Source organism: Lepidochelys kempii, chromosome 4 (assembly GCF_965140265.1).
Source record: "Lepidochelys kempii isolate rLepKem1 chromosome 4, rLepKem1.hap2, whole genome shotgun sequence".
Classification (NCBI taxonomy): Eukaryota; Metazoa; Chordata; order Testudines; family Cheloniidae; genus Lepidochelys; species Lepidochelys kempii.
The window spans coordinates 9,055,396-9,083,207 of NC_133259.1; the positions used below are offsets into that span (position 1 = coordinate 9,055,396).

Sequence of the window (27,812 nt, forward strand, 5' to 3'; positions counted from 1 at the left end):
TGTTTCCATTGATATCAGTAGGGCTTAAGCCCATTTTTAAGTGCTTTGCTGAACTGGAAGTATAACTTTCTTGTGTTGAAGTTATTTTGTTAGGATTCTGTGATTGTATTGGGGTTAGCCCTGGAAAACAGCACCCTGACTATTAGCTGTTAGAACGAAAGCAAGTCTGTCTGAGCTACAGTACAGAGAGCAGGTCCTTTCCACTTACACAGCGTGTCTGTACGGTTAGTTCACATAAACTCTTATATTTTTCTCCACTGTCCTAGCTTCTCTCAACCCACTATTCTGATTTGTTTTTCATCTTCCCATCTGTTTCCCATTAGATTCCAGTTTCTCTCCCCCTCCCTCCCCCCCAAACTCCTGTTTGACCAGTCCAAATGAGGCTTCCAAGACTCCTCCCTGAGCCCCTGTGTTTAACAAAGTGGCAAATCCTTTGTCTTGAAAAACCTGGGACTAATTTGCTTTGGCAGATTACTCCAAGCATTCTGGCAAATCTCAAACATGCTGCTTTGGAAACCAGTGGACATTCTGAAACTAGTTAATGTATTGACAGCAGCAAAAATAACGGATTATCCTGTTCAGATATCATAGCTGCTATCTAAATTTAACAAAACTTGGTACTTTCTTGGGGAAACTTTTAAAGCAATTTCTTTTAGCAAGACTTGTTTGTAGGTACAGCTCATTTTCAGTAAATTCAAACCACTTGACGTACACTTTTGAGTCACAGAACTTGTTAAAAAGGTTTTTGATGGTTTTAGGCATGGTAATAACAATGAAGGAGTTCCTCAGAGAATTCAAGGAGTCTTAGTACTGAAGCAGAAGGGTGGTGGTGTGTTTACATCACTAGATTGTGACTTGATTTCCCAGCTATAAAGTGGGAATCATATTTCTTTCATCTATTTATGCCCTAATCCTGCAAAGAATCATGCATTGAGCTTAATTTAACACACTCTGATTAGTGACATTGGCTTCAACAGAACTACGCTCATGCATAATTTTTGCAGAATGTGGGAGCTTAGATTGTAAACTCTTTGATAGCAGGATGTGTTTTACTGTGTACAGCACCTAACACAATGGGGCCCTGGTTTCTGTTGGGGCCAGTAGGTTCTACTGTAATACAAGTCATAAACAACAACAATAATGAGATAGGAAATTTGGCATCTAGTTGCATGATAAAGCACCCTTATTTCCATATTAGTGAACTGCTTACCCAGGGAAAACAAATAGCAGGATAGTTACTGTTTGGCTGGAGTAGAAAAGCATGCAAAGATCTAATGGAAAATTTTAGATGGCTAAATTGTATTAAACAATCTAATTTAAGCCTTCTTTGCTATTAGAAGTATCTATTTTTCAAATGTATGCAATGTGCTATGAGTGTCTCACTAGATGCACAGTCAAGATTTTAAAAACCAAACCAATTAACATAATGTTTAAAAACTAAAGAAAAAAAACAGACACTAAAGGACCACTTCCCCTCTGATTCCTAATTAAAGCCTTCTCTCTCAAGCCATCCCTTCAGAAAAAGCCTAAATAAATAGATGTACCTTGCAGCATACTCAAAACATCAACAAACTCTGCATCAGAATAATGGAGGAAGGAAATTCCAGAGCCACAGAACCTCCATTGATTCTACCTGAATCCCATCCCCGAGACATATATATCCAAGAACTATAAACTCAAGCCATTCAGGTGATCTCAGCTGGTCAGCTAAAGCACTGAGAGAGGCAGTTTCTAAGATATCCAGGGCCCAAACTATACAAGACTTTATAGATCAAAACACACCTTGAAATTATTAACTTAAGTGGTTGAGCTGTTAACAAAAACATGAAATTTCTCATTGAAATCAGCTCCTACCCTGGAGGGGAGCAAATGCTGAAACTCTTTATTTCTAAAAAGGGTCTGGGGTGATCTAGGGTGTTATAGGCCAGTAAATCATTCTTTTGTACCCAGTAAACTAACTGAAATTATAATTAAAAGTACAATGATAAAACACCTAGACGATGATACAATGGGGATAACCCAGTACAGCTCCTGCCACAGAAAATCATGCGTCACTAATCTATTAGAATTCTCTGAACATGTCCATAAAATCAGAGATAAAGGACAAGCAGTTACCATCATCTTTTAGGGCTTTTAAAAAAATGGTAACAAAGTCTCTCACAAGAGGGTGTCAAGGAAACTAAATAGTCATGGGGGCAAGAGGCAAAAATACCATTTATAATGGATCAGACATTGGCTAGGAGACAGAAAACAGAGTGCCAAGAAATGGTCATTTGGATAAGGACCAAGATCAAAAAAGAAGGAAACCCCTTTTCCTTGGTTTCTTGCAGACCTGCATTTAACTGTGCATTCTGCTAGCCCCCAGAGTTCCTATGAGAGAGGCAGAGAAATCCAGTTCTACTATTCTGTTTATTTGTTGCGGCTTTCAAACTGAATTTAAGAAGTGGGTCTGAGAGAGAATAATTAAAATGCCAATGAACCTGGGTAGGACAAAGTGATTTGCTCAAATACCCAATGTGGGAGTGGGGGTTTCATTCTTAATTGATGAATTCTAAGGCCTGTTGGCAACCTACAGCCCACAAGTTCTTGGAACAGGCCTTTGCGGGGTGCATTGGCTTTGTGCTGGCTCCTCGGCACAGGCTGAATTTCACCCATTAAGTACATAAAAAGTTACTTTCCTGCAGAAACCTAATAATACACCCCTAAGCTTTGGGATATTGCCATATGATATTCTGATGCTGTTAGGAGCGAGACAGGTGCTTTGGCACCATACATAGGTGTTTATTGAGACACATCAGATGAAGAATAAGTTCAGCAGCATCACCTTGTGGTTCATCAAAAATTACACTTTGGCTTTATGAGTTTGGTGCTATATGCCCCAGTGCATGGCGTAAAGACAGGAAATTCACCACAGCAAGCAATGCAACTAATGCCCCACAGTGGTATGTGGAGACCTACCCAACTCATCCACAGGAACCTGTCCTGAGGTCTCCAGGCCATTAGCAGCCTCAGTGACATGGCCCATGGCTCCATCCATATAGGGGCTAAACCCACAGAGCCTCTGTCCAGACCTATCTGCATTCACTCATGGGACGTGACCACCTACCAAACTCTAGCTTCTGGACTAACCCTTCAAGGGACCTAAGCAATTTGGGGGCAGTCTGCCTTTGAGCCTGAAAAAATCCTGGCAGAAAAAGACTTTTCTCCTGACTCCAGCCAAAGAGTTGAAGGCCTACCACAATACAAATAAGCTGGAATTTTCCAAGAAGCCTAAGGATGTAATACACCCATGTCAAGGTTCCTCCCCCACTCTGAACTCTAGGGTACAGATGTGGGAACCTGCATGAAAACCTCCTAAGCTTACTTTTACTAGCTTAGGTTAAAACTTCCCCAAGGTACAAATTAATTTTATCCTTTGTCCTTGGAATATCCACTGCCACCACCAAACTCTAACTGGGTTTACTGGGAAACGTAGTTTGGACACGTCTTACCCCCAAAAAATCCTTGCAACACTTGCACCCCACTTCCTGGGAAAGGTTTGGTAAAAATCCTCACCAATTTGCATAGGTGACCACAGACCCAAACCCTTGGATCTGAGAACAATGAAAAAGCATTCAGTTTTCTTACAAGAAGACTTTTAATAGAAATAGAAGTAGATAGAAGTAAAGGAATCACCCCTGTAAAATCAGGATGGTAGATACCTTACAGGGTAATTAGATTCAAAACATAGAGAATCCCTCTAGGCAAAACCTTAAGTTACAAAAAAGACACACAGACAGAAATAGTCATTCTATTCAGCACAATTCTTTTCTCAGCCATTTAAAGAAATCATAATCTAACACATACCTAGCTAGATTACTTACTAAAGTTCTAAGACTCCATTCCTGGTCTATCCCCAGCAAAAGCAGCATATAGACGGACACAGACCCTTTGTTTCTCTCCCTCCTCCCAGCTTTTGAAAGTATCTTGTCTCCTCATTGGTCATTTTGGTCAGGTGCTAGCGAGGTTACCTTTAGCTTCTTAACCCTTTACAGGTGAGAGGATTTTTCCTCTGGCCAGGAGGGATTTTAAAGGGGTTTACCCTTCCCTTTATATTTATGACGACCCAGCTTTGGTTGCATTTCAATGGGACTTGGGCTTCCAACTCATAGAATCATAAACTTCCCCAAGGATTCTTTGAAAAACCTCAGCCATAATCAGTCTTGAAAGTACTTCCTAGCCCCAAGGAAAACTGGGTGTTTTAGGTTTATCCTAGATCTAAAGTGACTCAAACAGTTTCTGAATTAGCCTCAAGAAAGAGTCTCTGAGATCAACTCTAGCACCTATCAACACCCAGAGATTTCCTGGCCTCCATTGTTTTGAAGGTCATTACTGTCATACCAGCTCAGTCATACCAGAGATGTCTCAGGTTCACAGCTGGTTCCCTGCACTCCAGTGCTGCCAGGCATATGCACCATGGATGGTCTCAGAAGCCAAAGTGGTGATCGCTGCAGCTGTGTGGCAACAAGGGGGTCTTCATGATGACATGCTTGGTCACCTTGCTTACCAGGGTGAAATCCCCTCAGTGAGCATCCCAAGCAATCTCCAGGTCTCTGCTGCTCATAAGCAGAGACATCCTCTCAGAGCCAATGGACATTACTACCCTGGAGGGATAAACCTTCCACGTCTCTAGAAAGCATCTCAAAAATGAGAGCTCACCATAGTCACTTCCTCACTCCCTGGTTCTGCAATTTAATAATGAAGAAAATGGTGTCTACCAGGACCTTGGACACTTTCTGTACAGGATTTTTCATCTGTGCCTAGTAAAAACTCTCCGGGGGGCGGGGGAGGGGGGAACCTGGTAGTGTAGCTTCAGATACTTGTCAGTGTCAGGAACCTACTTCTCTAGGGGCTGGAGGAATCAGATGTGTGGGGAGAGCTCCTTTCCAAAATCCCTCTGCCTTTTCCATCCCTGTGGACTCAATGTTTTTGGGGGTGGCTGGCAGCTGTGTGTATTTGGAACATCCTGAAAATTAAGGAGCAAGCATCTACCAAGTTCTACTGTGTGTGTGCAAATGGTGATTCTCAGATACTTGTAATCTGGGTGGATTTTTATGGGAGATACAAAAGTCACCTTCCTAAAATCTGAGACTGTCCCCCGTCAGATTTTGAGTTCTAGTTTCAAACTATGGAAGAACTGGTGCATAGACTGATTTTTTTGTGGGGGGAAAAATTTCATTTATTTGCTGCTAAATCTAAGTTACAAAAGCAACCTACTATTGCAACTTCTTCCTGGGGAATTAGTTCCATACTAATGTTTCTCTTCTTTCATATTCTTCTAACAGGCATGTACCGAACAGAAAAAGACAAAGGCACATTGTATGAGCTGACTTTCAAAGGAGACAGATCACACGAATTCAGACGAATCGTTTTATTCAGACCATTTGGTCCCATCATGAAAGTGAAGAATGAGAACCTCAACATGGCCAACACACTCATTAACATTGTAGTCCCATTAGCAAAGAGAGCCAGCAAGTTTCGACAATTTATGCAAAATTTCAGGTTTGTTCCTTTTTATGGATCTATAGCTATCTTGATATTTTTATGCAGTATGATGCAATTTTGCAAGCACCAGGGATTTTCCCAGTGGAAAAAAAAAATTTTTTTCATAAAACCATCAATTTATCAATTAAAAAAATCCATTTGCATTTGCTTGGATCAACAGAGATGTCACATGAACAGCAATTAGCTTTAGCAGTGGAGACCAAAGAAAAAGGTTATATTGCAGTCATCAGTGTTTCTGAAGTTGATGCACCATGTACGAGGTGTTTCGTTCGATTGGAAACTTGCTATTTCCATCTTTGAGAGAGCAGGTGCCAGAGCCACTTCAATGAATGTGTCAGTTTCAGTCCCTTAAGTAGCACAGGAAGGTTTCTAGAAAATAAGAGTCATTTGTATGATCTCTGGACTGCGTGTCGAGGCCATGACAGAAAGGCAATAAGAAATGTGCCTGGACTCAAAAGTGTTCTCTCCTTGTTACTTTTGATCAAGGCTCTTCCTTTATGGCCTTCTTTCCCAACATGGGTGTAGCAATTGCAGGAATGGATTTAATCAAGACGTAGCTCCCAGTCAGAACTAAAAGAAAAGGAGTACTTGTGGCACCTTAGAGACTAACCTAGTACTCCTTTTCTTTTTGCAAATACAGACTAACACGGCTGTTACTCTGAAACCAGTCAGCACTAAGAATAACCTGCCCAGTGGCGGGCCTTGCGTTCTGATAAGAAAATTGAGAGACACCCAAATAACTTAGCTGTGTAGTTGCCCAAGAAGCACACACATCTTGACAGATGCAGATATTCTTAGGCCACATGATTTGCTCTTTCTTAGAGAAATGGAGGTGGGGCAGGTTAGGTAATATCTTTCATGAGACTAACTTCTGTTGGTGAGAGAGACAAGCTTTCAAGCCACACAGAGCTCTTCTTAGGTCTGTCTTGAGAGTTTAATTTTAGTGGATACTCCTTACACAATTTTCAGGGACATAACTAGACATGCTAGTATATAGAAGAAATAGAAATGAGGGTACAGGATTTTATTTCCCTCTTTGAATTCCCCCTTCTCTCACTGCCTCGTGGTTGCTGAGGTAGCACCTGCTGGCTTTAGTAGTTTGACGCACAATTGTGGGCTTTCCTACAGTGGCTTTCCGTCCATCATCCAGGTGACTGGATGGGCTATTCCAATAGTGCTCTGCCATAACTCAGATAACTACTAGATGATGATTTATAGCCTGCTAATGCAGAGCTATGAAGTATCTTAGGCCCCATCCTGCAAGCACATTCGAATGGAGCCAGTGTAGCTCTGGATGGATTCAAGGATCTCAATGAAGGGCTGCAAAGATCTCACTGGGCTGGTGCAAGGATTTCAGTGGAGTGGTACCAACAGAGAATTTGGCCTGCAGAGTTCAGCACCATCCTACGTTCCCAGCTAGAGATGGCAGGTGTTGTTTGGGAAAGCAAACTTCCAAGGTCAATGAATGACTTTTTTTTATGTCTGTTCTAGGGAAATGGGCATTGAGCAGGATGGGAGAATTCACCTCACTGTAGTTTACTTTGGAAAAGAACAAATGAATGAAGTGAAAGCAATACTTGAAAACACCTCCAAGTGAGTATGGGTCTAGATTGGTGCCTAGTGAGGCATGCTCCTCTCACACACTGACAGCCCGAGAAGCCAGACTGCCTTTCCCTAGCACTGTCAGCAGGGGGATAGTTCATCCTTCCCCTCCCCTCTGGAGAGTTCCCTTGTTCCAGTCAGAAATGACATTTCCCTGATGCTCCCTGATCTGCATTTGTGAATATTAATATTTAGAGTCATGGACTTAGGCCAGCGTAACTCCCATTCGACATCTGTAACAATGATCAGGCCTGAATTCCTCTAACCTTTGTATGAGCTAGCTTCTATCTGTTGGCACTGAAGCTTAACTTGGAGAGATGGAGGTAGGCTGGGCTTTTCAATAGGGCCTAAGTGCATTTAGATGCCTAAATCTCACTGAATTTCAAAGGGATTTGGGCACCTAACTCCTTTAGGCCTTTGGAAAATTCCAGTCTGAAACAGTGAACTGTCTTTCCTTTTCTCCACCTTTATTATGACATGACATTTTTATAAGCAAATTACGTAATGTGGTCTAGATAAAATTACTATCAGATGTGTACACAACTGGTTGAAAAACTTACTCAAAGAGTTGTTCTTAATGGTTTACTGTCAAACTGGGAAGGAGTATCTATTGGGGCCTGATAGGGGTCTGTCCTAGGTTCAGTACTATTCAGGGCTTAAATTCAGCTGGAGCTGTCTGGAGCAGAGCTCTGATAAATATTTTGAAACCCGCAAGACTGATGCCCCAAGCCCTGCCACCTCCCATGGGGCGCTCTGGGAAATACTCTTTGAGAATTTCAGCCCTGGTACTAGTCAATATTTTCACGAATGACTTGGATAATAAAGTAGAGAGCACACTTTTCAAATTTGCGATGGCACCAAGCTGGGAGAGGTCTCTAGCACTTGGGAGGACAGGAATAGAATTCTAACTGACCTTGATAAATTAGAGAATTGGTCTGAAATCTACAAGACGAAATTCATTAAAGACGTGCAAAGTGCTACACTTAGGAAGGAAAAATCAAATGCATAACTACAAAATGGGGAATAACTGGCTAGGTGATCGTACTGCTGACAAGGATCTGGGGATTATCTTGGATCATACACTGAATGAGTCAACATGTGATGCTGTTGTGAAAAAAGCAAATGTCATTCTGGGATATATTAACAGGAGTGTCCTATATCAGACATGGAAGGTAATTGTCCTGCTCTATTCAGCACCAGTGAGGTCTCAGCTGGAGTACTGTGACCGCTTTTGGGCATCCCTCTTTAAGAAAGACGGGAACAAATTGGAGCGAGGCCAGAGGACAGCAACGAAAAATAAGAGGTTTTCGAAAACGAGGCCTAGGAGGAAAGTTTGATAGAATTAGGCATGTTTAATCTATCGAGGGGAAGGCTGAGGGGAGTCTGTTGTATTAATCTAAATGGAATAAATGGGTCCAAAGAGTCAAAGGTCTGTAACATGACCCTGTCACTTACTGACCAACATGAAACCATATTAAACAAGGTTTGGGATTGGATATACAGAGACTTCAGCCTGCTTAGTTCCATGACAAACACACCATTAAACATTTTTAGCCTTTTATTAAAATACAGAAAAGGAAACAGCTAACACATTTGAAATATAAAGTATTATGTGAGGCTTTTATTTGAACTGTATCCCATGTTCCTTTCCGTTTAGCTGGAGAGAGTTTTTAGAAGGAGAAAAAAGCCTTATTTGACAGTCTTTTAGAAGGTAATGACTGTCCTCTTTGGAGAAAAGAGATGAAATTCACTGGAATGGGCTGGAGCTGTCTTTGATGCTGTTGTTGTTAAAGTCCCATTCTATTTCTTAAAAGACCAAACAAGAGAAACACACGCAAAGGGAAGAGGAAAGAACAGCAAAAATAGAAAATGCAGCTTCTGTCTCTGGTGTTGACACTCACTCGCAACCTTGCTGCTGGAAAAACACAGGCACAGCACGTGGGCTGATCAGCCACTCTGAGACCTGGCAAACTCGTACCATCATCGGGCTGGTCAGGGCATTGCTTTTAACTGCCTTTCTGATCACAGGCATACAGCAGTGTCGCAAAAATCTATAGTCTTGGCTGGCTAAGCCAGATTCTTATTAGACAGAAAGGAAAAGGAGAGGGATAGGAAAGAGAAGAAGAAATAAGGTAGGGAATGAAAAGGATACATGGTGGTGGTGGGCAGAGGAAAGGGGGAGACACACAGTCTCAGATCCCACGTGGTGGTCAGAATTTAGCTGAAGCCACTAGAGGGGGTGCTGTCATCTGGCTGGCTCTCTCCCTCTGGCCTGGTCTGGTCAGGACCTCCTGGGATTTGGACTAAGAAGGTCCAGTGTTCTAGGAGATGGTAGGGGCGGCAGCCATGGGGGTAAAGCTTGCTTCTTCCCCTTCTTTCAGTCAGCCAGTGTCACAGTAATGAGCATTCCCCTCCAAAGTCTCTTCTTTTAAGGACCCCATAAAAAGAGTGGTAGGTGGCATAACTCATCCCTTCATTATTTTGTCCACCAATTGGGCCTGAGCATGAGTGAATATAATTCCGAGTATGAGTGAATGCTGTTCATTTTGCATTTGCAGTTCTAAGGAGAAAACCTGTGTAGAGGCCTAGCTTGAAGTGATGGATCCATTCAGCTAATCCCGCGCTGTAGTCAAAGGGCAGCTCAGTCTGGCAGCTGATTATTTCTCTGTTATAATGTTGTTTTTATGCTCAGGTGGCATGAAATGGGATTTCAGGGAATGTTCAGAGTCCTGAGCTTGACTCCAACTGTTGCACTGTTCCATAGCCTCAGCTGTACCTAGGTTTCCGATTTCTATCCTATTCCATTGTTAGTGCAATAACCTCCATTGATGGCGTGGAAGGTGGGGCAAGATGGGCATTTACTAGAAAATTAGGCTGTATGAGACATTCACCCTGAGGAGTGATGTTAACACCCACCTCTGTGGCCCATGTCGGCACAGACCGTTCAGTTGAACAATGTGTCAGTGGGTCATGGTTAAAGCTGTTGTTCCGACAGATTTTTAACTATAACCATGTGACATGATGGGAAACACAACGGTCCCCTACTGTGCTGACAGCTGAGTTGTGTTTGCCATCGGGTCTGTTACCATGACTCCTCCAACACAACCTAATTTTCTAGTGGGGGAGAAAAAGCTCTCTTAACCCCCCCTGCATGTGATGTGGCTTTTTAGAGGGCAGCTAGAAAAGCCTTGGAAAATTCACCTCAGTGTTGCCTGCGCTTGTAAATTATCACCTCCCGAGCCAGGTGACTGTGTCTGGGCAGGTATCAGGATTCTTAGAACAAGTCTGGCCAGAAAGTGGTACCTGAATGGAGAGATGTTACTGGAGAGAGCATTCATACGGCCTTATGCTAGAACATGGCGTAGGGGGACTGTGCACGCTGGGATGGATGTGAACATACACAGGACCCGTGGAAAGGGCACAAACGGTGTGGCTGGATCTGCCACTAAATGATCATTCACATTGCTTGTCATTATGCATATCCCAGGAAGAAGGAATGCGCCTCTCTGCTACCCTTAGCAGCAGCGGGATGATACACCGGGGCACATGGCTTCATGTTCAGATAGACTAGCCTTCAGGTTTGGTAGCAGCAGCAAAGGCGGCCTGGAGATGCCAGGAAATCTGAGTTGGGTAGAATTCGTCAGTGGCACAGCCTGGTCTGCCCTCTCCTGGTCAGAAAGCGGCTCCTGCGTCCTTAGTGGGCCAGCACGTCTGTTCAGGATTCTGTGGTTCCCACTTCACTGCCAGCGTGCAATGCTGGCAGCACAGGGCTGGGCCTGCAGGGAGCCAGGGGCCTGCAGGAGTTCAGAGAAAACCATGCTAATGTCCCCAGAGCGTGGCCCTGTCCATACCCCACTCGTGTCCATACTCCAGTGATCCATTTCAGTAGGCTAAGCAGCAATTGAAACATGACGCCACAGCAGTGGAAGAGGGCTGGTTTATAAATATCTGCTCAGCATCATGACCAAGCTACAACAGCTTCTCCCTCAGCTGGTGCTGCTGCTGGGGGTTCCTGGGGTGATGTGTCTGGCCAAGGCGAAGGGACAATGTAAGACCCATCTGCACATGCCAAAAGAGAAGTTCAGAGCAATGGGATGGAAGACCATGGGCACCTCACCTTCTCTGAGCGAGAATTACAGCCCCCAGTTACTGAGCTCCCCTTCAGTACAACCTCTTCCAGAGCACAGCCTCCAATAATCGCTCTGTGGCTAGGTGGGGCAAGAGTCTGACAGAGGTCGATGGAATGCCAAGAAACGCGTGGCCATTATCTCTCATGGGAGCGGAATGGGGCCCTTCTCCATCATGAGAGGAAGGATGAGGTGAAAGCCCTAATCTGGGCCTCCTCCTGTGTGACGTCAGACCAATCACTTAGGCCTGGACCTTCAAAGGTATTTAGGCACCTGCCTTCCATTGATGTCAATGGGTGTTAGGTGCCTACATAACTTTGAAAATCAGCACCTCGGTTTCCCACCTGTACAATGGGGATAATAACATCTTCCTACCTCACAGGGGTGTTGTGGGATCAGTACTTTAGACTGTGAGGTGCTCAGATTGTACGGTGATGAGGACCTGATAAATACCATAGATAGATAGATCATCGTCAGCAGAATTAATTCTCTATTTCTGATGGGTTTGTTAGTTTAACAGAATACTTGTCTTAAACACACTGCCTGTTCAGACCAACTGAGATGAAAGCACCGTGTTCTTCCAGATTGTATTCCACAGGCATTTTTGACACGTTACGCCTTCTAATTATCATTTCGGTCCCTCCATAAGGCTTTGTCAACATGACACAGCTTTTAGCGACATGGCCATGTCGCTAAAAGTCGGGCAGTGTAAACACTGTGTGTTGGCATTTTTGCCGACAAAATACTTCCTCCCCCTATGAACAGGGTTTGCGTTGTTGACAGGAGAGCGCTCCTGCCGATAACGAGCCGTTTACACTGTCACTTGCAGCAGCAAAACGTTTGTCTTGGGGTTAGGGGGGGGCTTTTTTAAGCACCTGTGAACGACAAGATTTTTGTCATTCAATTGGCAGTGTAGACAAAGCCTAAAAGTGATTCCCTGTTTGTTAGCCTATTTTGTAAGCTCCTTGGGACAGATGCTACATACATCTCTGTATCTTGTACAGCTCCAGCTACACCATGCTTAACAAATGCTAAGTGATAATAATTAAAAGGAAATTCCCACCATTTGCAATTAGCAGATACATTTCTAATTGGAGAATGATAATGCAGCAGCTTTGCTGTCAAACACAGATGGGACGACAAAGCAGTTGACTTGTGATTTAGCAGCTCGTAGGGTTCTTCCATCTAATGAGATAAGTCACTCCCCACCTTGTGTATCCTAATCACTAGTTAGCCTGGGGATTTAACCAATGTGCACCATCAAAGTGCTGATTAATGGTCCAAATGATCACTTTTGGCATCCTTCCAGGAACTTCAGTACAGCCTGCTAGTGCTTCAATTATTTTGGATCATGCCCAGTTTCAGCAGAGAAGCTCCAGGAAAAATAGGGAAATGGCTTTGTCAAGGTTCCTTCCCCACTCTGAACTCTAAGGTACAGATGTGGGGACCCGCATGAAAGACCCCTAAGCTTATTCTTACCAGCTTAGGTTAAAAACTTCCCCAAGATACAAACTTTGCCTTGTCCTTGAACCGTATGCTGCCACCACCACGCGTTTTAAACAAAGAACAGGGAAAGAGCCCACTTGGGGATGTCTTCCCCAAAAATATCCCCCCAAGCCCTACACCCCCTTTCCTAGGGAAGGCTTGTTAAGAATCCTTACCAAATTGTAACAGGTGAACACAGACCCAAACCCTTGGATCTTAAGAACAATGAAAAATCAATCAGGTTCTTAGAAAAAGAATTTTAATTAAAGAAAACGTAAAAGAAACAATCTGTAAGATTAGAATGGAAGATAATCTCAGAGGCAGTCAGATTCAAAACATAGAGAATCCCTCTAGGCAAAACCTTAAGTTACAAAAAGACACAAAAACAGGAATATACATTCCATCCAGCACATCTTATCTTACCAGCCATTATACAAAAGGAAATGTAATGCATTTCTAGCTAGATTACTTACTAACTTTACAGAAGTTGTAAGGCTGCATTCCTGATCTGTTCCTGGCAAAAGCATCACAAAGACAGACTAACCCTTTGTTCCGCCCCTCCCCCCACCTCCAGATTTTAAAGTATCTTATCCTCTCATTGGTCATTTTGGGTCAGGTGCCAGTTAGGTTACCTTAGCTTCTTAACCCTTTACAGGTGAAAGGGTTTTGCCTCTAGCCAGGTGGGATTTTATAGCTCTGTATACAGAAAGGTGGTTACCCTTCCCTTTATATTTATGACAGGCTTACAGACCAGGAGTCGCAGCAAATAGCCGTGTTCAACCTGTCCACGTGGCCGTGTGATGATTTCTTATGCAGATGTGTCTTGATGTGCTGGGGGGGATTAGAGAGTTCAGAGACGCTGACAATTCTGATGATATCTCTAAAAATATGAGTGAATATCTCTTTGAAATATTGATTTTAAAATTTACAACTTAGACATAAAATAACTAGATGATTATTTTATTAAAATGGGATACAACTCCTTCTCTCTTACTGCTGTTTCCTGGTTTCCTTCACAGCCTATGAATACTATCCCAGAAATATTTAAAAAGACCTTCTAAGTACAAGATCCGAGTTAGATTCCATTCCCATTTTGCCTACTGTGTCATAGAAATAAACTCCATGTTCCTTTTTTTTTAAAAATGTCGTTCAGTAAATACAGAGACATTAATGAAGAGTTGACTGCCCCTTTTATCTCTTAAACCTCATCTCATGTACTGCTGCTCCTCCTAGATCAGCTAACTTCAAGAATTTCACCTTTATCCAGCTGAACGAAGAATTTTCGAGAGGGAAAGGATTAGACATAGGTGCTCGCATCTGGAAAGGAAACAACGTCGTTCTCTTTTTTTGTGATGTAGATATATACTTCACTGCTGAATTCCTGAACACCTGTAGACTGAACACACAGCCAGGTATGGCTACCTAGGGCATTTACTCCTTTAAACAGACTTCTTTTTATTGTGCAATAACCTTCACTAATGTGTTCCCTCTTTCAGGTGGGCAAGCAAGCTATTGTAAGGCATTCTTAACATTCAGCTCTACTAAGGCTTGCCTAAGAGTAAAGGCCTATATTGCTGATTGTCACATTTTAGATGGAGTGAGAAGAAAAACAAATTATCAGCTTCCACTATGATTGAATTCCTTGCCTTTGTCACCTTGTTTTCTGGGGTCCACCTGGGTCATTTTGTCAAACTACATCTGCATGTTCACATTTTCCATCCAAAGCACAACACACTGAGACTGTGTGGGCCTTATCTAAAACCCAGGGAAGGCAATGGAAGTCTTTCTACAGACTTGAATGGCATTTGGATAAAGCCCTAAGTCTGTTTCCAGTATCACAGAGAAGCACAAGTTTAATCTAGTTTTAGAGCATCAAACAACTTTATCAGTAATAACTTTCTCTTTTAATCCATTGTGATTTCTAGGGAAGAAAGTATTTTACCCAGTTCTTTTCAGCCAGTATAACCCAGGCATAATTTACGGGCACCATGGTTCCATCCCACCCTTAGAACAGCAGCTGGTAAGTAACTGGCTCTAAAAATGCATGCTTTGAACTGTGCATAAAACTTCCCCTTCAGGAAGACGTCTGTGCTCGCGAACAGAATTTCCCCATCTTGGGTCCATTGAGATGCGGTGTGTAGAATATGTAACTTATTGTGTCCAGCACGTTCTGTGGTAATGCTTCACGCTCTAGTAGCTTAATGAACAGCTTTATCTTAAAGCATATTTGATATTTACATTTGTAAATTAAGAATTTAAATATAGGCTGTCTGTCTGCCAGAAGCTACATTATGTTGACCAGATTCCACTTCAGGGAGTGTACAGCTCTGGGGCTAATGAAACCCGTCATTGTCTTAGCTACCTCATCTGTCTAAGGTAATAAGATTGTTGTCCATAAAGAGTTTAGAGCTCATTGGACTGATGGTGCAGGAAGGTAATTAATCACTGGAACAGTCTCCCACAGGCTGTAGTGTGCATTCTCCATCACTTGAGGTTTACGTTGAAATTGGATGTCTTTCCAGAAGTTAGGCTCTAGTACATTGTTGGACTCAGTGCAACAATGGCTGGGTGAGGCTGAGTGGCTATGCAGGAGGTCAGACATGATCCTTACGGTCCCTTTTCACCTTAAATGTATCGGCCAGAACGTCCACAGGTGTAAATCGCTGTAGCACCACTGACTTCAGTCCAGCCCTATGCATGAATAAGGACAGAGTTACTATTTTAAAATGGTGTAGTTAGGCATGCAGTGTGAGTTAAGGCCAGGCGTCTCTGGCGGGCCAGAGAGAAGATAAGTTGGGGAGGAGCCAGAGTGTAGGGGTCAGAGTGAATCCCCTCTCCAGTGAAGTTACTTTGCAGCACTGTCCTGGAAGCAGGCAGAAGAGGTCCAGCTCCTTTGCGCTCTTGCTCTGTCATGTGCTGTTGGTAAAGCAGGTGCTTGAGAATTTGCTCCATTTACACACACAGTCACTACACTCCTGTTTCTCCCTAAAGATCCTGCTCATCCTACTGGATCCCCACCCTTGGGCTCACACACACGCACCAGCCTAAAGCGACTCCTGGAGCTCAACAGTCAGATCTGTAAATCCAGGGATTAATGAGCCTTGTGGCTTCAACTGGGTTCTCCTCTGCTCAGGTCCTTTCTGACCACAGCCAGTAAAGAGGCCTCCACTGCTTGCCAGAGCTCATCCCACCTCTGCGTCAGAGTTTAGTCTACCACCGCCCCCCATGCCTCTCCCATACAGGAATTGTTTGAGGTGTCGTGTCAGTAAAGGCCCAACAAGAGCTATAAGGTGGGATTTTGAAAAGGGCCCAAAGGCCAGATTTGCGAAGGCATGTAGGTGTTGCTGCACTCAGCGTTGCAATGCCTAAGGGATTTAGATGCCTCGATTTCATTTTTTAAAGTGATTTAGGCACTCACAAGCCTCGATCCCATCAACTGTCAATGAGACTTTGGCTCTGAAGTGCCTAAATCCCTTTTGGAAAATGTGTTAGGTTCCTAAATGCATTAGGCACTGCACTGCAGCAACACCTTTACAAATCTGGGCTAAGTAACCGAGGCGCACATGCCCCATTGACTTTGCCTTTTGAAAACTCTATCCCAGGTTTTTTAAAATCCTTTCCTGCTATTACCAGACTTACCCTGTCCGAGACATTCTGAAGTGGCTGGCCATATCCATCTCAGATAGAATCAGGAGACACCCCATCAGATGAGGAAAAAAATACAAAATAGGGCTTGTTTACAAAGCAGACAATTTGTATGGCGAACAGGAAAAAGCTTTTTCCTCATTTACAGTGGGATCAGTGAACAGACAACGGATTCGTGAAACTATTCCATGTGAAATATCCTCTGCATTATTAAAATGAGAGCTTGGAAAATCCATTGAACTGTTTGTTCCAAACAAAACCTTTCCTGATACCACCACTGAATTCACACTAGCTCTTATCTTTCTGCTGCAGCCTGACCAGAGAACCCCAGGCTTGTCAACAGTTTGAATAGGAAAGGAAACAAAAATGTTGTTATAAGACTAAAGACCACTGTTTGCTTTGTCAGGACTGCACAAATATTTATAGCTAACATGATAATTGTGCAATGTGATGCCTGCCTCAGAGAAGCATCTTGATTTAAAGAAGACACATTGCCAATATCATTTTTATTTAGTTAATCATATTTTCATTCCAGATTTCTTACTGGGCAAATGGCCAGATCAGTGCCATTAAAACAAGAACACTGTTGGCCGCCTACCATGCTGCTTGCACAGCTGAGAAAGTAGCCTTCAAAAAGCTTTCAAAGAAATTGATTTGTGCTGTAGCGGCTAGTTCTAATGGGAAATTATAGTGCTAATGCATACAAATAACTTGCTGTAAAGCCACTGCTATGTTGATTTCCTGTTACAATGCAGGCTTGTAACAGATGGCTTCTTAGTGCCTATTAATGGGTTTGCAGTTTATGGCTATTAAAGGGGAAGAAGAAATGAGATCAGAGATGGATGCAGTAGTGGCAGAAAAGCAAAAGGAGCAGGACTGAAATAAGAAACGGCTAGTACTGAAAATGGATATATGAAAAGAACCGGAAGGGAGGTCAGTGGGCTACAATGGGGCTTGCAATCAGGGGTAAATTCCTAGCTTGGCCACAGACATATGTAACCTTGGGCAAGGCATTTAGACCAAGATTTTCAAAAATAGGTGCCTAATGCCAGTACCCGACACCCATATTTAGGTGGCCAAGTAGGTGGCCTGATTTTTCAAAAGTACTGAGCACCTGGCAGCTCCTCTGGAAGTCATTGGGCGCTCCTGGATGCTCAGCACTTGAGAAAATCAGGGCACTTACTTAGCCCTCATCTACACTACGAGTTTAGGTTGAATTTAGCAGCATTAGATGGATTTAACCCTGCATCTGTCCACACAGCGAAGCCATTTTTGTCCACTTAAAGGGCTCTTAAAATGGATTTCTGTACTCCTCCCCAACGAGGGGATTAGTGCTGAAATCAACATCACCGGGTTGAATTTGGGGTAGTGTGGATGCAATTCAACGGGATTGGCCTTTGGGAGCTATCTCACAGTGCTTCATTGTGACCACTCTGAACAGCACTTTCAACTCCGACGCACTAGCCAGGTACACAGGAAAAGCACCGGGAACTTTTGAATTTAATTTCCTGTTTGGCCAGTGTGGCAAGCTCATCAGCAGAGGTGACCATGCAGTCCCAGAATCGCAAAAGAGCTCAAGCATGGACGAAACGGGAGGTATTGGATCTGATCGCTGTATGGGGAGACGAATCCGTGCTATCAGAACTCCGTTCCAAAAGACAAAATGCCAAAATATTTGAAAAAATCTCCAAGGGCATGAAGGACAGAGGCTATAACAAGGACCCGCGGCAGTGCCGCATGAAAATTAAGGGGCTCAGGCAAGCCTACCAAAGAGGCAAATGGCCTCTCCGCGTCAGAGCCTCAGACATGCCGCTTCTATGATGAGCTGCATGCAATTCTATCACTACCCCACCCCTGTCCGTGGACACCTGCAAAGGGGGAGTCTCACGCAACAGGGAGGAGGAGGAGGAGGATAGTGCACAACAGGCAAGTGGAGAAACCGTTCTCCCTGACCGCCAGGAACTGTTTATCACCCTGGAGCCAATACCTGCCCAGGGCGGGCTCCCGGACCATGAAGCCGGAGAAGGCACCTCTGGTGAGTCTACCTTTGTAAGTATAATACATGGTTTAAAAGCAAGCGTGTTTAATGATTAATTTGCTCTGAAGACTTGGGATGCATTCGCGGCCAGTACAGCTACTGGAAAAGTCTGTTAACGTGTCTGGGGTTGGAGCAGAAATCCTCTGGGGACATTATTAAGGGGACATTCAGAGGTGGCCATTCCTGCTGGGCTGTTTGCCTGTGGCTGAAAAGAAATCATACCTGCTTTTAGCCACGTGGTGAGGGGGGGACCATTCATGCTGAGCTGTTCGTGTTTGGCTGGCAGGGATTTTCCCTGATACTAGTCACGCGGTGGGAGGAGGGGTGAAGCGATCATCCCAGAGAATTGGGAGGGGGGTGTTAGTTGGGTTTGTGCTGCACGTTAATCCAAAAACTGCAGCCCCTCCTTTTAAATGGCTAACCCAATAGGTGCTTGGTATGGGAAAGGAGGGCTCTGCTGTTTATAACATGTGGGAACCGTTTCAAAGGTTGAAGAAGCTGAAAGACTGTGGCTTACCATGGCTGCCTGCAAGCCAAATTCTGTTGCCTTGCCCTGCATGTGTGATCTCTCACACTAAACCAGCAGGGCCCCAAAATAAGAGGAAAAATGTGACCTTGTACCAAAAGCACATGTGCTATGTAATGTTAACAGCTTGGTTCACCGTGAAAGAGTCCACCCACTGTTCTCTAAAATGTGTCTCTTTAAATACTACCGTCCCTTTTTTTCCTAGCGCAGCTGCAAATGTTTCAATGTTCTCCCTATCATCTCCGTCCCAGAGGCTAGGGCAGATAAGAAGGCGAAAAAAACGCACTCATGATGATATGTTCTCTGAGTTCATGCAGTCCTCCTGCACTGAAAGAGCTCAGCGGAATGCATGGAGGCAAACAATGGCAGAGTCCAGGAAAGCAGAAAATGAACGCGAGGACAGAAGGAATGAGCACGATGAGAGGTTGCAGGAGCAAGAGAAAAGGTGGCGGCAGCATGATGAGAGGAGGCAGGACCCAATTCTGAGGCTATTGGAGGATCAAACTGATATGCACTGCCATCTGGTGGAGCTGCAGGAAAGGCAGCAGGAGCACAGACCGCTGCTGCAGTCCCTGTGTAACCAACCGCCCTCCTCCCCAAGTTCCATAGCCTCCTCACCCAGATGCCCAAGAATGGGGTGGGCGGGGCCTCAGAGGACTGCCCAAGCAACAGAAGGCTGGCATTCAATAAGATTCAAAGTGCAGTGTGGCCTTGTCCTTCCCTCCTCCCCTCATCCACCACCCCACCCGGTGCTTCCCTCCCAGCCTACCTTGACAGTTATCCCCCTATTTGTGTGACGAATTAATAAAGAATGCTTGAATTTGAAACAACAATGACTTTATTGCCTCTGCAAGCGGTGATCGAAGGTGGGTGGGAGGGCAGTTGGCTTACAGGGAAGTACAGTGAACCAAGTGGGTGGGTTTTCATCAAGGAGAAACAAACAGAACTGTCACACCGTAGCCTGGCCAGTCATGAAACTGGTTTTCAAAGCTTCTCTGATGCGCAGCACACCCTGCTGTGCTCTTCTAATCGCCCTGGTGTCTGGCTGCACGTAATCAGTGGCCAGACAATTTGCCTCAACATCACACCCTGCCATAAATGTCTCCCCCTTACTCTCACAGATATTGTGGAGCACACAGCAAGCAGCAATAACAATGGGGATATTGGTTTTGCTGAGGTCTAACTGAGTCAGTAAACTGCGTCAGCTGCTTTTAAACATCCAAATGCCCATTCTACCACCATTCTGCACTTGCTCAGCCTATAATTGAACAGCTCCTGACTACTGTCCAGGCTGCCTTCATGAGCCCATGGCATTAAGGGGTAGGCTGGGACGCCAAGGATAACTATAGGCATTTCAACATCCCCAACAGTTACTTTCTGGTCTGGGAAGCAAGTCCCTTCCTGCAGCTGTTCAAACAGACCAGAGTTCCTGAAGATGCGAGCGTCATGTACCTTTCCCAGCCATCCCACATTGATGTTGGTGAAACGTCCCTTGTAATCCACCAGTGCTTGGAGCACCATTGAAAAGTACCCCTTACGGTTTACGTACTGGCTGCCAAGGTGGTCCGGTCCCAAGATAGGAATATGTATTCTGTCTATCGCCCCACCACAGTTAGGGAATCCCATTGCAGCAATGCCATCCACTATGACCTACACATTTCCCAGGGTCACTACCCTTGATAGCAGCAGCTCAGTGATTGCGTTGGCTACTTGGATCACAACAACCCCCACAGTAGATTTGCCCACTCCAAATTGATTCCCGACTGACTGGCAGCTGTCTGGCATTGCAAGTTTCCAGAGGGCTATCACAACTCGCTTGTGAACTGTGAGGGCTGCTCTCATCTTGGTATTCCTGTGCTTCAGGGCAGGGGAAAGCAAGTCACAAAGTTCCATGAAACCCTTATGCATGCGAACGTTTTGCAGCCACTGGGAATCATCCCAGACCTGCAACAATATGCGCTCCCACCAGTCTGTGCTTGTTTCCCCCGGCCCAGAATCAGTGTTCCATGGCATGAGCCTGCCCCATTGCCACCAGGATGGCCAAATTGCCAGGGCCTGTGCTTTGAGAGAAGTCTGTGTCCATGTCCTCATCACTCTCGTCACCGCGCTGCCGTTGCCTCCTCGCCTTCTTTTGCAGGTTCTGGTTCTGCACATACCGCATGATAATACATGAGGTGTTTACAATGCTCATAACTGCTGCGGTGATCTGAGCGGGCTCCATGCTTGCCGTGGTATGGCATCTGCAGGAGAGAAGAGTTGCAGCGGTGGCTGATGATGGATGCCACGAGAATAGATATTTATAGAGAATGACGAGAGGACCTGCGAGGTGGATTCATGAGAGCAGCAGAGCAGAGTTGCAGCGGAAGCGGCGGATGACGACGGTTAGCACCACGCACATTTCCCAAGGAAGAACACACATACCCGGGAGCCCATGACAGACAACATGGAGAAATTCGCTATTGAGACAATAGCAGCAGAGCAGAGTTGCAGCAGAAGCGGTGGATGACGATGGTTTGCAGTCCTACTGCACTGTCTGCTGAAAGCAGTATGGCATCCGCATGGAAAAAAGGCGCGAAACGATTGTCTGCCATTGCTTTCACAAAGGGAGGGGCGACTGACAACGTACCCAAAACCACCTGCGACAATGTTTTTGCCCCATCAGGCATTGGGAGCTTAACCCAGAATTCCAATGGGCAGCAGAGACTGGGGGAACTGTGGGATAGCTACCCACAGTGCACTGCTCCGTAAGTCGATGCTAGCCACTGTAGTGAGGACACACTCTGCTTAGTGTGGACATACGCAATCAACTGTATAAAATCGATTTCTAAAAATCGACTTCTATAATGACCTAATTTCGTAGTGTAGACATACCCTTAGACACCATAACTTTAGATCCCTATTTTTGGAGATCTTGGTCTTCATCTTGCTGTGCCTCAGTTTGTCATCTGTAAAATCAGGACAATGGCACCTCCGTTGTTTGTCTTATCAATGTAGATGGTTCGCTCCTTGGGGGCTGTGTATTACTACGTGTCGGTACAGTGCCTAGCACCATAACACCCTGAACTTGGTTAGCTCCTCTGGTCACTGCTGTATTTCAAATAATATTTCAATCTCACAGGCTTTCCTAATTGTTTATGTCAATTTGTAGGTGGTTTTAAGTCATTTTGTTCCTCCAGCCAAATTGCATCTGTAAACAGTGTCACATTAGTACTGAATTATTTTAGAAGACCCCTGAAGTCATTCTGCTAGTGCAGCACTCTTGTAAACTGTAATCAATGCATGAGACTGGCTCACTTCCTGATGTCTTAATACATCCCCAAGACAGATTCAGAGCCGGTGGAAACTAAGCTGTCATTGAGAATAACAACCTTCCTGCTTATGAAAATAATCTTCAGAAGGTGACTCATGATGCAATGTTTTCCTGAGTCTGCAGACAGCCTGCAGTTAATTTTAGCAGAAACATTCGGCTGAAGTCTGCCACTACTGAAGTCAGTTAGAGCTGGGTCAGGCCCTTCTCCACTGACAGGGTATAATGCAGTATGGGATAGAACAAACTGGGGTGGCTGTCCCCATTCCTAGCCACCCTGTAGGGGTGTCCCTCTTTTGCTCAGGTTACAAATTCTACTGCTCTGATATAAATGTTCCTTTTCCCCCCACCCCCAAGGTTATAAAAAAGGAAACTGGATTCTGGAGAGACTTTGGCTTTGGAATGACATGTCAGTACCGGTCTGATTTTATCAACATAGGTAAGAACGTGCACTTAAATAAACCTGCTTTAGAGATGCTGGCTCAGATTCTCTTCCCCAGTGCAGCCCCTTTGTGCCACTCCCCTGTGAAGGGAGTGTGGCCTACCACTACTGTACTGTGGCTATTCCTAGCTGCCATACGGGACCCTGGGGGCTGTAGCCAGCTGGCACACTTTAGAGCAGCCCCAAAGCTACTCTAAACTATTCAGGATCCTTTGGGCTCCCGAGCCAACTGTTAATTGTGCGATGGGGCACAGCTGAGAATCCAGTTCATTTACACTGTTCAGGGCTAATTCAGCCTGGGTATCAGAAATGTATTATGATGAAACAGCTGTTTCCAATATAGTCCTTTTAAAATTTTCTATTTAAAATGTCCCTTGGGCCCTTGCATTTGGAAGAGCTGAGGACAGCTTAGTTGATGGAGAAATCTCACTAGGTATTACAGAACTTCCCTCCTTGACATCTTCAAAGAGAGATGATGAAGAAACAGTGCCTGAGCTCGCTTCTTTCCGCACTGTTTGCAGTCAGAGTGAGCATCCAGTGCTTGGTTAACTGGGGTGGAAGGGAGAGGGATGTGTGGATCCTAGAGAGCATAGTGAATAGTGGGACCCAGTGAGTGTTCCTGGCCCTCGTGCACAGGAGTCTCCTCTTCATCAGATGGGAATTCAGCTGCAGATGGCAGGAAGGGTAAGGCATAGCTGTGACTGGTCCATGGGCCCACTGCTCCCTGGAGGCATTCACAGCAGGTACCATGCAGCCTGTCAGACCATTATCTTCACCCTGCCAACCACCAGCTGCACCATTGACAAATCCTGGACAAATCCTGCACCGCTGAGTGCAACAGCAAAACTCCCATTAGTTTCATCCCAAAAGGCACCTCCAGCCCGTAGCCCAGAGCTTTCCTTCTAGACACCACCCAACTGCCGCCCTGCAACCAGTGCCAGTGGTGAGAGAGGAGCTGCGTACGCTGCCCTGCTGGCTACCCAACTATGACTGTGCAGGGCCTATTTCAGAGTCCAGGGCTCTCCCAGTCCTTCCACCTCTCCTAGCCTCTCATCCCAATTCATAAACCAGAGTCCATGTGCTCACCTATATACCCAGATCCTGCAGCCAGCAGGGACAGGCTCAGAGATGTTAGGGGAGTCCAGAGAGCCCCTGTTGGCCATGTCAGTGTTGCACAGGACAGTAAGCCTTGGCCACACCTGCCTCAAGCTCTTGAGATGCAGTCAACGCTTCCTGTCCCACCCCAAGGCTGCTGGGAGTCTGCTGCTTGGCCAGGGCTCCCCTGGAGTAGTTTATGGCCTTAGAGTATCAGGAGCCACCAGAAACTCAAGTATCTGGAGATCCCCAAGCTGTGGTTGCTCCAGACATTCCCTTCTGGTACCAAGAGCTCCTCTGCAAGCTGCCAGGAGGGAGCAGAACTGCCTGGTGGGGGCTGGCTGTCAGAGCATGATGGAAAGGGGGAGCCCTCTGCCTGCCCCAGACGCAGCCCTTCCAGAACGACTGTCTGCAACCAGTCAGCAAGGTCAGAGCCGCCACCCCGGAGCAGGAGCGGAGGCAGAACTGGGAGATCTGGAGTCATTTCAGGCATTTCCAACCTGCTGGCTGCTTTAGCAGCTGCGAGGAGGCATCTAAAAACAATGCACGTGGGTGGGGAGAGAACCAATAACAGAGCCAGAGGGCTCCCTCCAAGTCCCAGGCTGTTTAGTATTGTGCTTTGAGTTTCCGTACAGATAGGAAGGAGAGGCATCTGGCCAAAGCTCTAACATACCAGCACGCTAAGAAGCGGTTTCCTGCCCGCCACCTGACAGCTAGCAGAACTACATCACTCCTCTCCCCCCGGCACAGCTCTGTCCCCCTCCTCCACACCAGCCCACACAAACAGATGCACTTTGCAGGGTATCCTGAAGGGCCGCACACCTTGCCTAGTGCAGCCCAGGTGCAGGAGCTCATTCACCAGCCCCGCATGGAGGACGTTCTGCCCTTGACTCCAGCAGAAGCTTTTGAAAATGAGAAATGCAAATCACAGGCAGGAATTTTTTTCCCCCCTCTGCTTCCAGTGGTTGACTTGCTTTCTGACTCTGCTCTGCTTTGCCCCAGCGTTGCAGAGGTCCAGGCTTATAAAGGAAATGCAACTGCAACCTTCAGCTGAGCTCTCGTTTAGGAAACAGAGCATGAATGTAAGTGCTGCTCGATGCAAACACAAAGCAGTTTGGTCTGTAGTGGCAGGTCGAGGGAAACAGACATCTAAAAATGTAGGATTGTTTGGCATTTCACGCTTTTTGCTGAAATTGGTCTAAATGTAAAGCGCGCCACAGCTGACGGCCACAAAGAGCTGGGGTGTTGTAGGGCAACAGAACCCCCGTTTTACAAACTAATTGGGGACTGAGGCATTCATAAAAATCAGAAAGTTCGTAAAATTGAACATCTCAAAATAACAGTAGGCACAGAGCACAAATTGCTGTGGGGTGCATGGCATTGCTTTCTTTTTGTTCTTCAAACCACTGCCAAGCGAATTCCAAATGTACTGGAGGCTTCAGAATGTGAAGGGCTGGCAACTTGTTCTTCACTGACCACACTTTCATTATGGGATCTTTTTTCTTCTGGTCAGGAAAATGGTTCATGTAACTGCTCATTTGTAAGACTGGTGTTGGAGGTTTTAATGTAGTTCTAGGCTTACTAGGAGGGATGATTTTCCTGGTTGCGGTTTCCATGTAGAGACCATATATTTCTAGCATTAATTATGTCTAATTTTCTTTGCACTAGGTGGCTTTGATCTGGACATTAAAGGCTGGGGAGGAGAAGATGTGCATCTCTACCGCAAATACCTTCACAGCAACCTTATCGTGGTCAGGACACCTGTCCGGGGCCTCTTCCATCTCTGGCATGAAAAGCGCTGCCCAGATGAGCTGACCCCGGAGCAGTACAAGATGTGCATGCAATCCAAAGCCATGAATGAGGCTTCTCATGGCCAGCTGGGGATGCTAGTCTTCAGGCATGAGATTGAGGCTCACCTCCGCAAACAGAAAACCAGCAGCAAAAAGACATGAAGCCAAACCCCAAAACTAGTTGGTTGTATTTTCAGACTGTAGCTGCTTAAAGAGAAAAGGAGCGTGCAACATCTGGAGCAGAAAAGCTGGAGCTGGCAGGAAAAGGAAGACAAAAGAAAACGCTTGCACTCCCTTTTCTTTCCTTCCTTAGCAGAGCTTTTGAATATGCCATTTAGCCTGCTTTCCCACACTGGCTCCTGCCATGGAATTGGAGACAAAGGCGGAGCGAGAAGAAAGGTGGTAGAAACCAGTACCTTGTGTTTGATACTTGTGCGTCCTAACAAAGGGTGTGTTGCGTTTCACTGAAATATCCAGATGTGATGACTGCTGCCCTGATCCTGCAAAGACTTATGTCCATCTTTAATATACTCTAGTAGGGTTGCTCATACATCTAAGTGTTGGCAGGACTTGGCCTTGCGTGGCCTATGTATTCAAAAGTGAGGAATGATTTTAGGTGTCCACCCTGACGCACCTAAAAGGGGCCTGATTTTCAAAAAGCACAGAGCACCTGCCCTTCAAAAAACACTCTTTAAAGGTGGCTCAAGTAACATCCAAAATCAGTAGTCACATCTGAAAATTTAGGCCAGTCTTCAATAGTTAGAGACACATTCACATTTAGTTTCATAGAGATAAGCGTCTAAGAAAAGGCTTTCTAGAATCTAGAAAGCTAAAGATCTAAGTAAAATTCCAAAATGCTGGAGCATGGTGTCATACTCCACTCTGTACATTAAACCAAAAATGAAAAGCCATAGCTTGGAGCTTTCTTCGGACTAGTTTGTTACCGTGTGTTCTGTTCTAGAGAACTTTTAAGTATCTGGGTTTGTTTTAAAGTGAGCATTTGTTTGCTTGTGAGTTATTTTGTGCAGATGTAAGTTTCCTACTTCAGGCCTTACTGAGAAATAGCACAACCTTCCTCTACATTTTGAAAATGGTTTGCCGTTTAGATCATAAATCCATAAATATATCCATTTCTCTCGCCAGTCAAGTCTCTATCCTGAAACTGGTTAGCAGCTGGAAATGCACACCTTCTTTCTATTGGAGACATGGTGAAGAGAATTCACTTAGCTGAAGTGAAGGAGAAACTGTTCTATTCCAGTAGAAAAAGGAGCATAATTTGCAATCTGATTTAATGAGAGACTCTAAATAATGAATATTGTACATAAGAACAGCCATACTAGGTCAGACCAAAGGCCCATCTGGGCCAGTAGCCTGTCTTCCGACAGTGGCCAGTGCTAGATACCCCACAAGGAATGAACAGAACAGGTACTCATCAAGTGATCCATTCCCTGTCGCTCACGCCCAGCTTCTGTCAAACAGAGGCTAGGACCAGAATCCCTGCCCATTCTGGCTAATAGCCATTGATGGACCTAATAGACACCAAAATGAATGAAGGACCTCTTTAGGACTTGTTTATACCAAAGTATTCAGTATAAACCAAATCTAGTATTTTACCCAATGCATAGTGGAGTTTTTTGTAAGTGATATAAGAAATACATTTTATGAAGAATTAATTGGAGCCTCTAAGACTTGATACACTGACAGCGTTCCGAAGTGCTTCCCAGAAATTGAGCTGCTTTTTAATTTTAAGAGTTTTGTTTGATAGTTGCATCCAGCACTGTTCAAAACATGTCTTATTGCTATCATAAAATATTTTCTTTTAAGGTTGACTGTTTCTTTCATCATTTTAGATTTTATTAACTAACAGATGCATGGGCTAGCTGTTTGCTTTCCTACTGTTTTCCTATCTTGATCTCATTGTTCAGTAGCTTCAGATTCTTTCAAGCCATTTGGGATACAAAATTGTATTGTCATTATTTGTGTGTTTACCAGGTGGAAAGCCAGAATGTAAGACAGTACCGTAACAATGAATAAAATAGGGTTTATATGGACATTGTGCAGAAGGCATACTACCTCTCTGAAAGCATTCTTTTGCAAGGGGGACACACTGAGAACACCCTATTGTAAGTACCGTTTTTTACTTGACACTTAATTCTAGAAAGTATGCTCAGTATTTTTAAAATGTGGTAGAAATGAGTAATAGGTTTTGTG

General features: G+C 44.8%; 1 protein-coding gene across 7 annotated transcripts in view; it reads left to right on the forward strand.

Moving 5' to 3' along the window:
* The window catches only part of CSGALNACT1 (chondroitin sulfate N-acetylgalactosaminyltransferase 1), a 90,822-nt gene extending 63,162 nt beyond the window's left edge, over positions 1-27,660 (forward strand). For 4 of the 7 annotated variants that reach the window (XM_073340298.1, XM_073340300.1, XM_073340299.1 and 1 more), the window contains 6 exons: positions 5,325-5,541; positions 7,036-7,137; positions 13,992-14,170; positions 14,684-14,778; positions 22,632-22,713; positions 25,480-27,660. In XM_073340298.1, the coding sequence (XP_073196399.1) occupies positions 5,325-5,541; positions 7,036-7,137; positions 13,992-14,170; positions 14,684-14,778; positions 22,632-22,713; positions 25,480-25,763 (959 nt within the window). In that variant the 3' untranslated portion in view covers positions 25,764-27,660. Of the gene's footprint in view, positions 1-5,324; positions 5,542-7,035; positions 7,138-13,991; positions 14,171-14,683; positions 14,779-15,749; positions 17,966-22,631; positions 22,714-25,479 lie in introns of those variants that run through there. The other 3 variants (XM_073340301.1, XM_073340303.1, XM_073340302.1) reach the window with 3 other exon arrangements.
* The last annotated feature ends 152 nt before the right edge of the window (positions 27,661-27,812 follow it).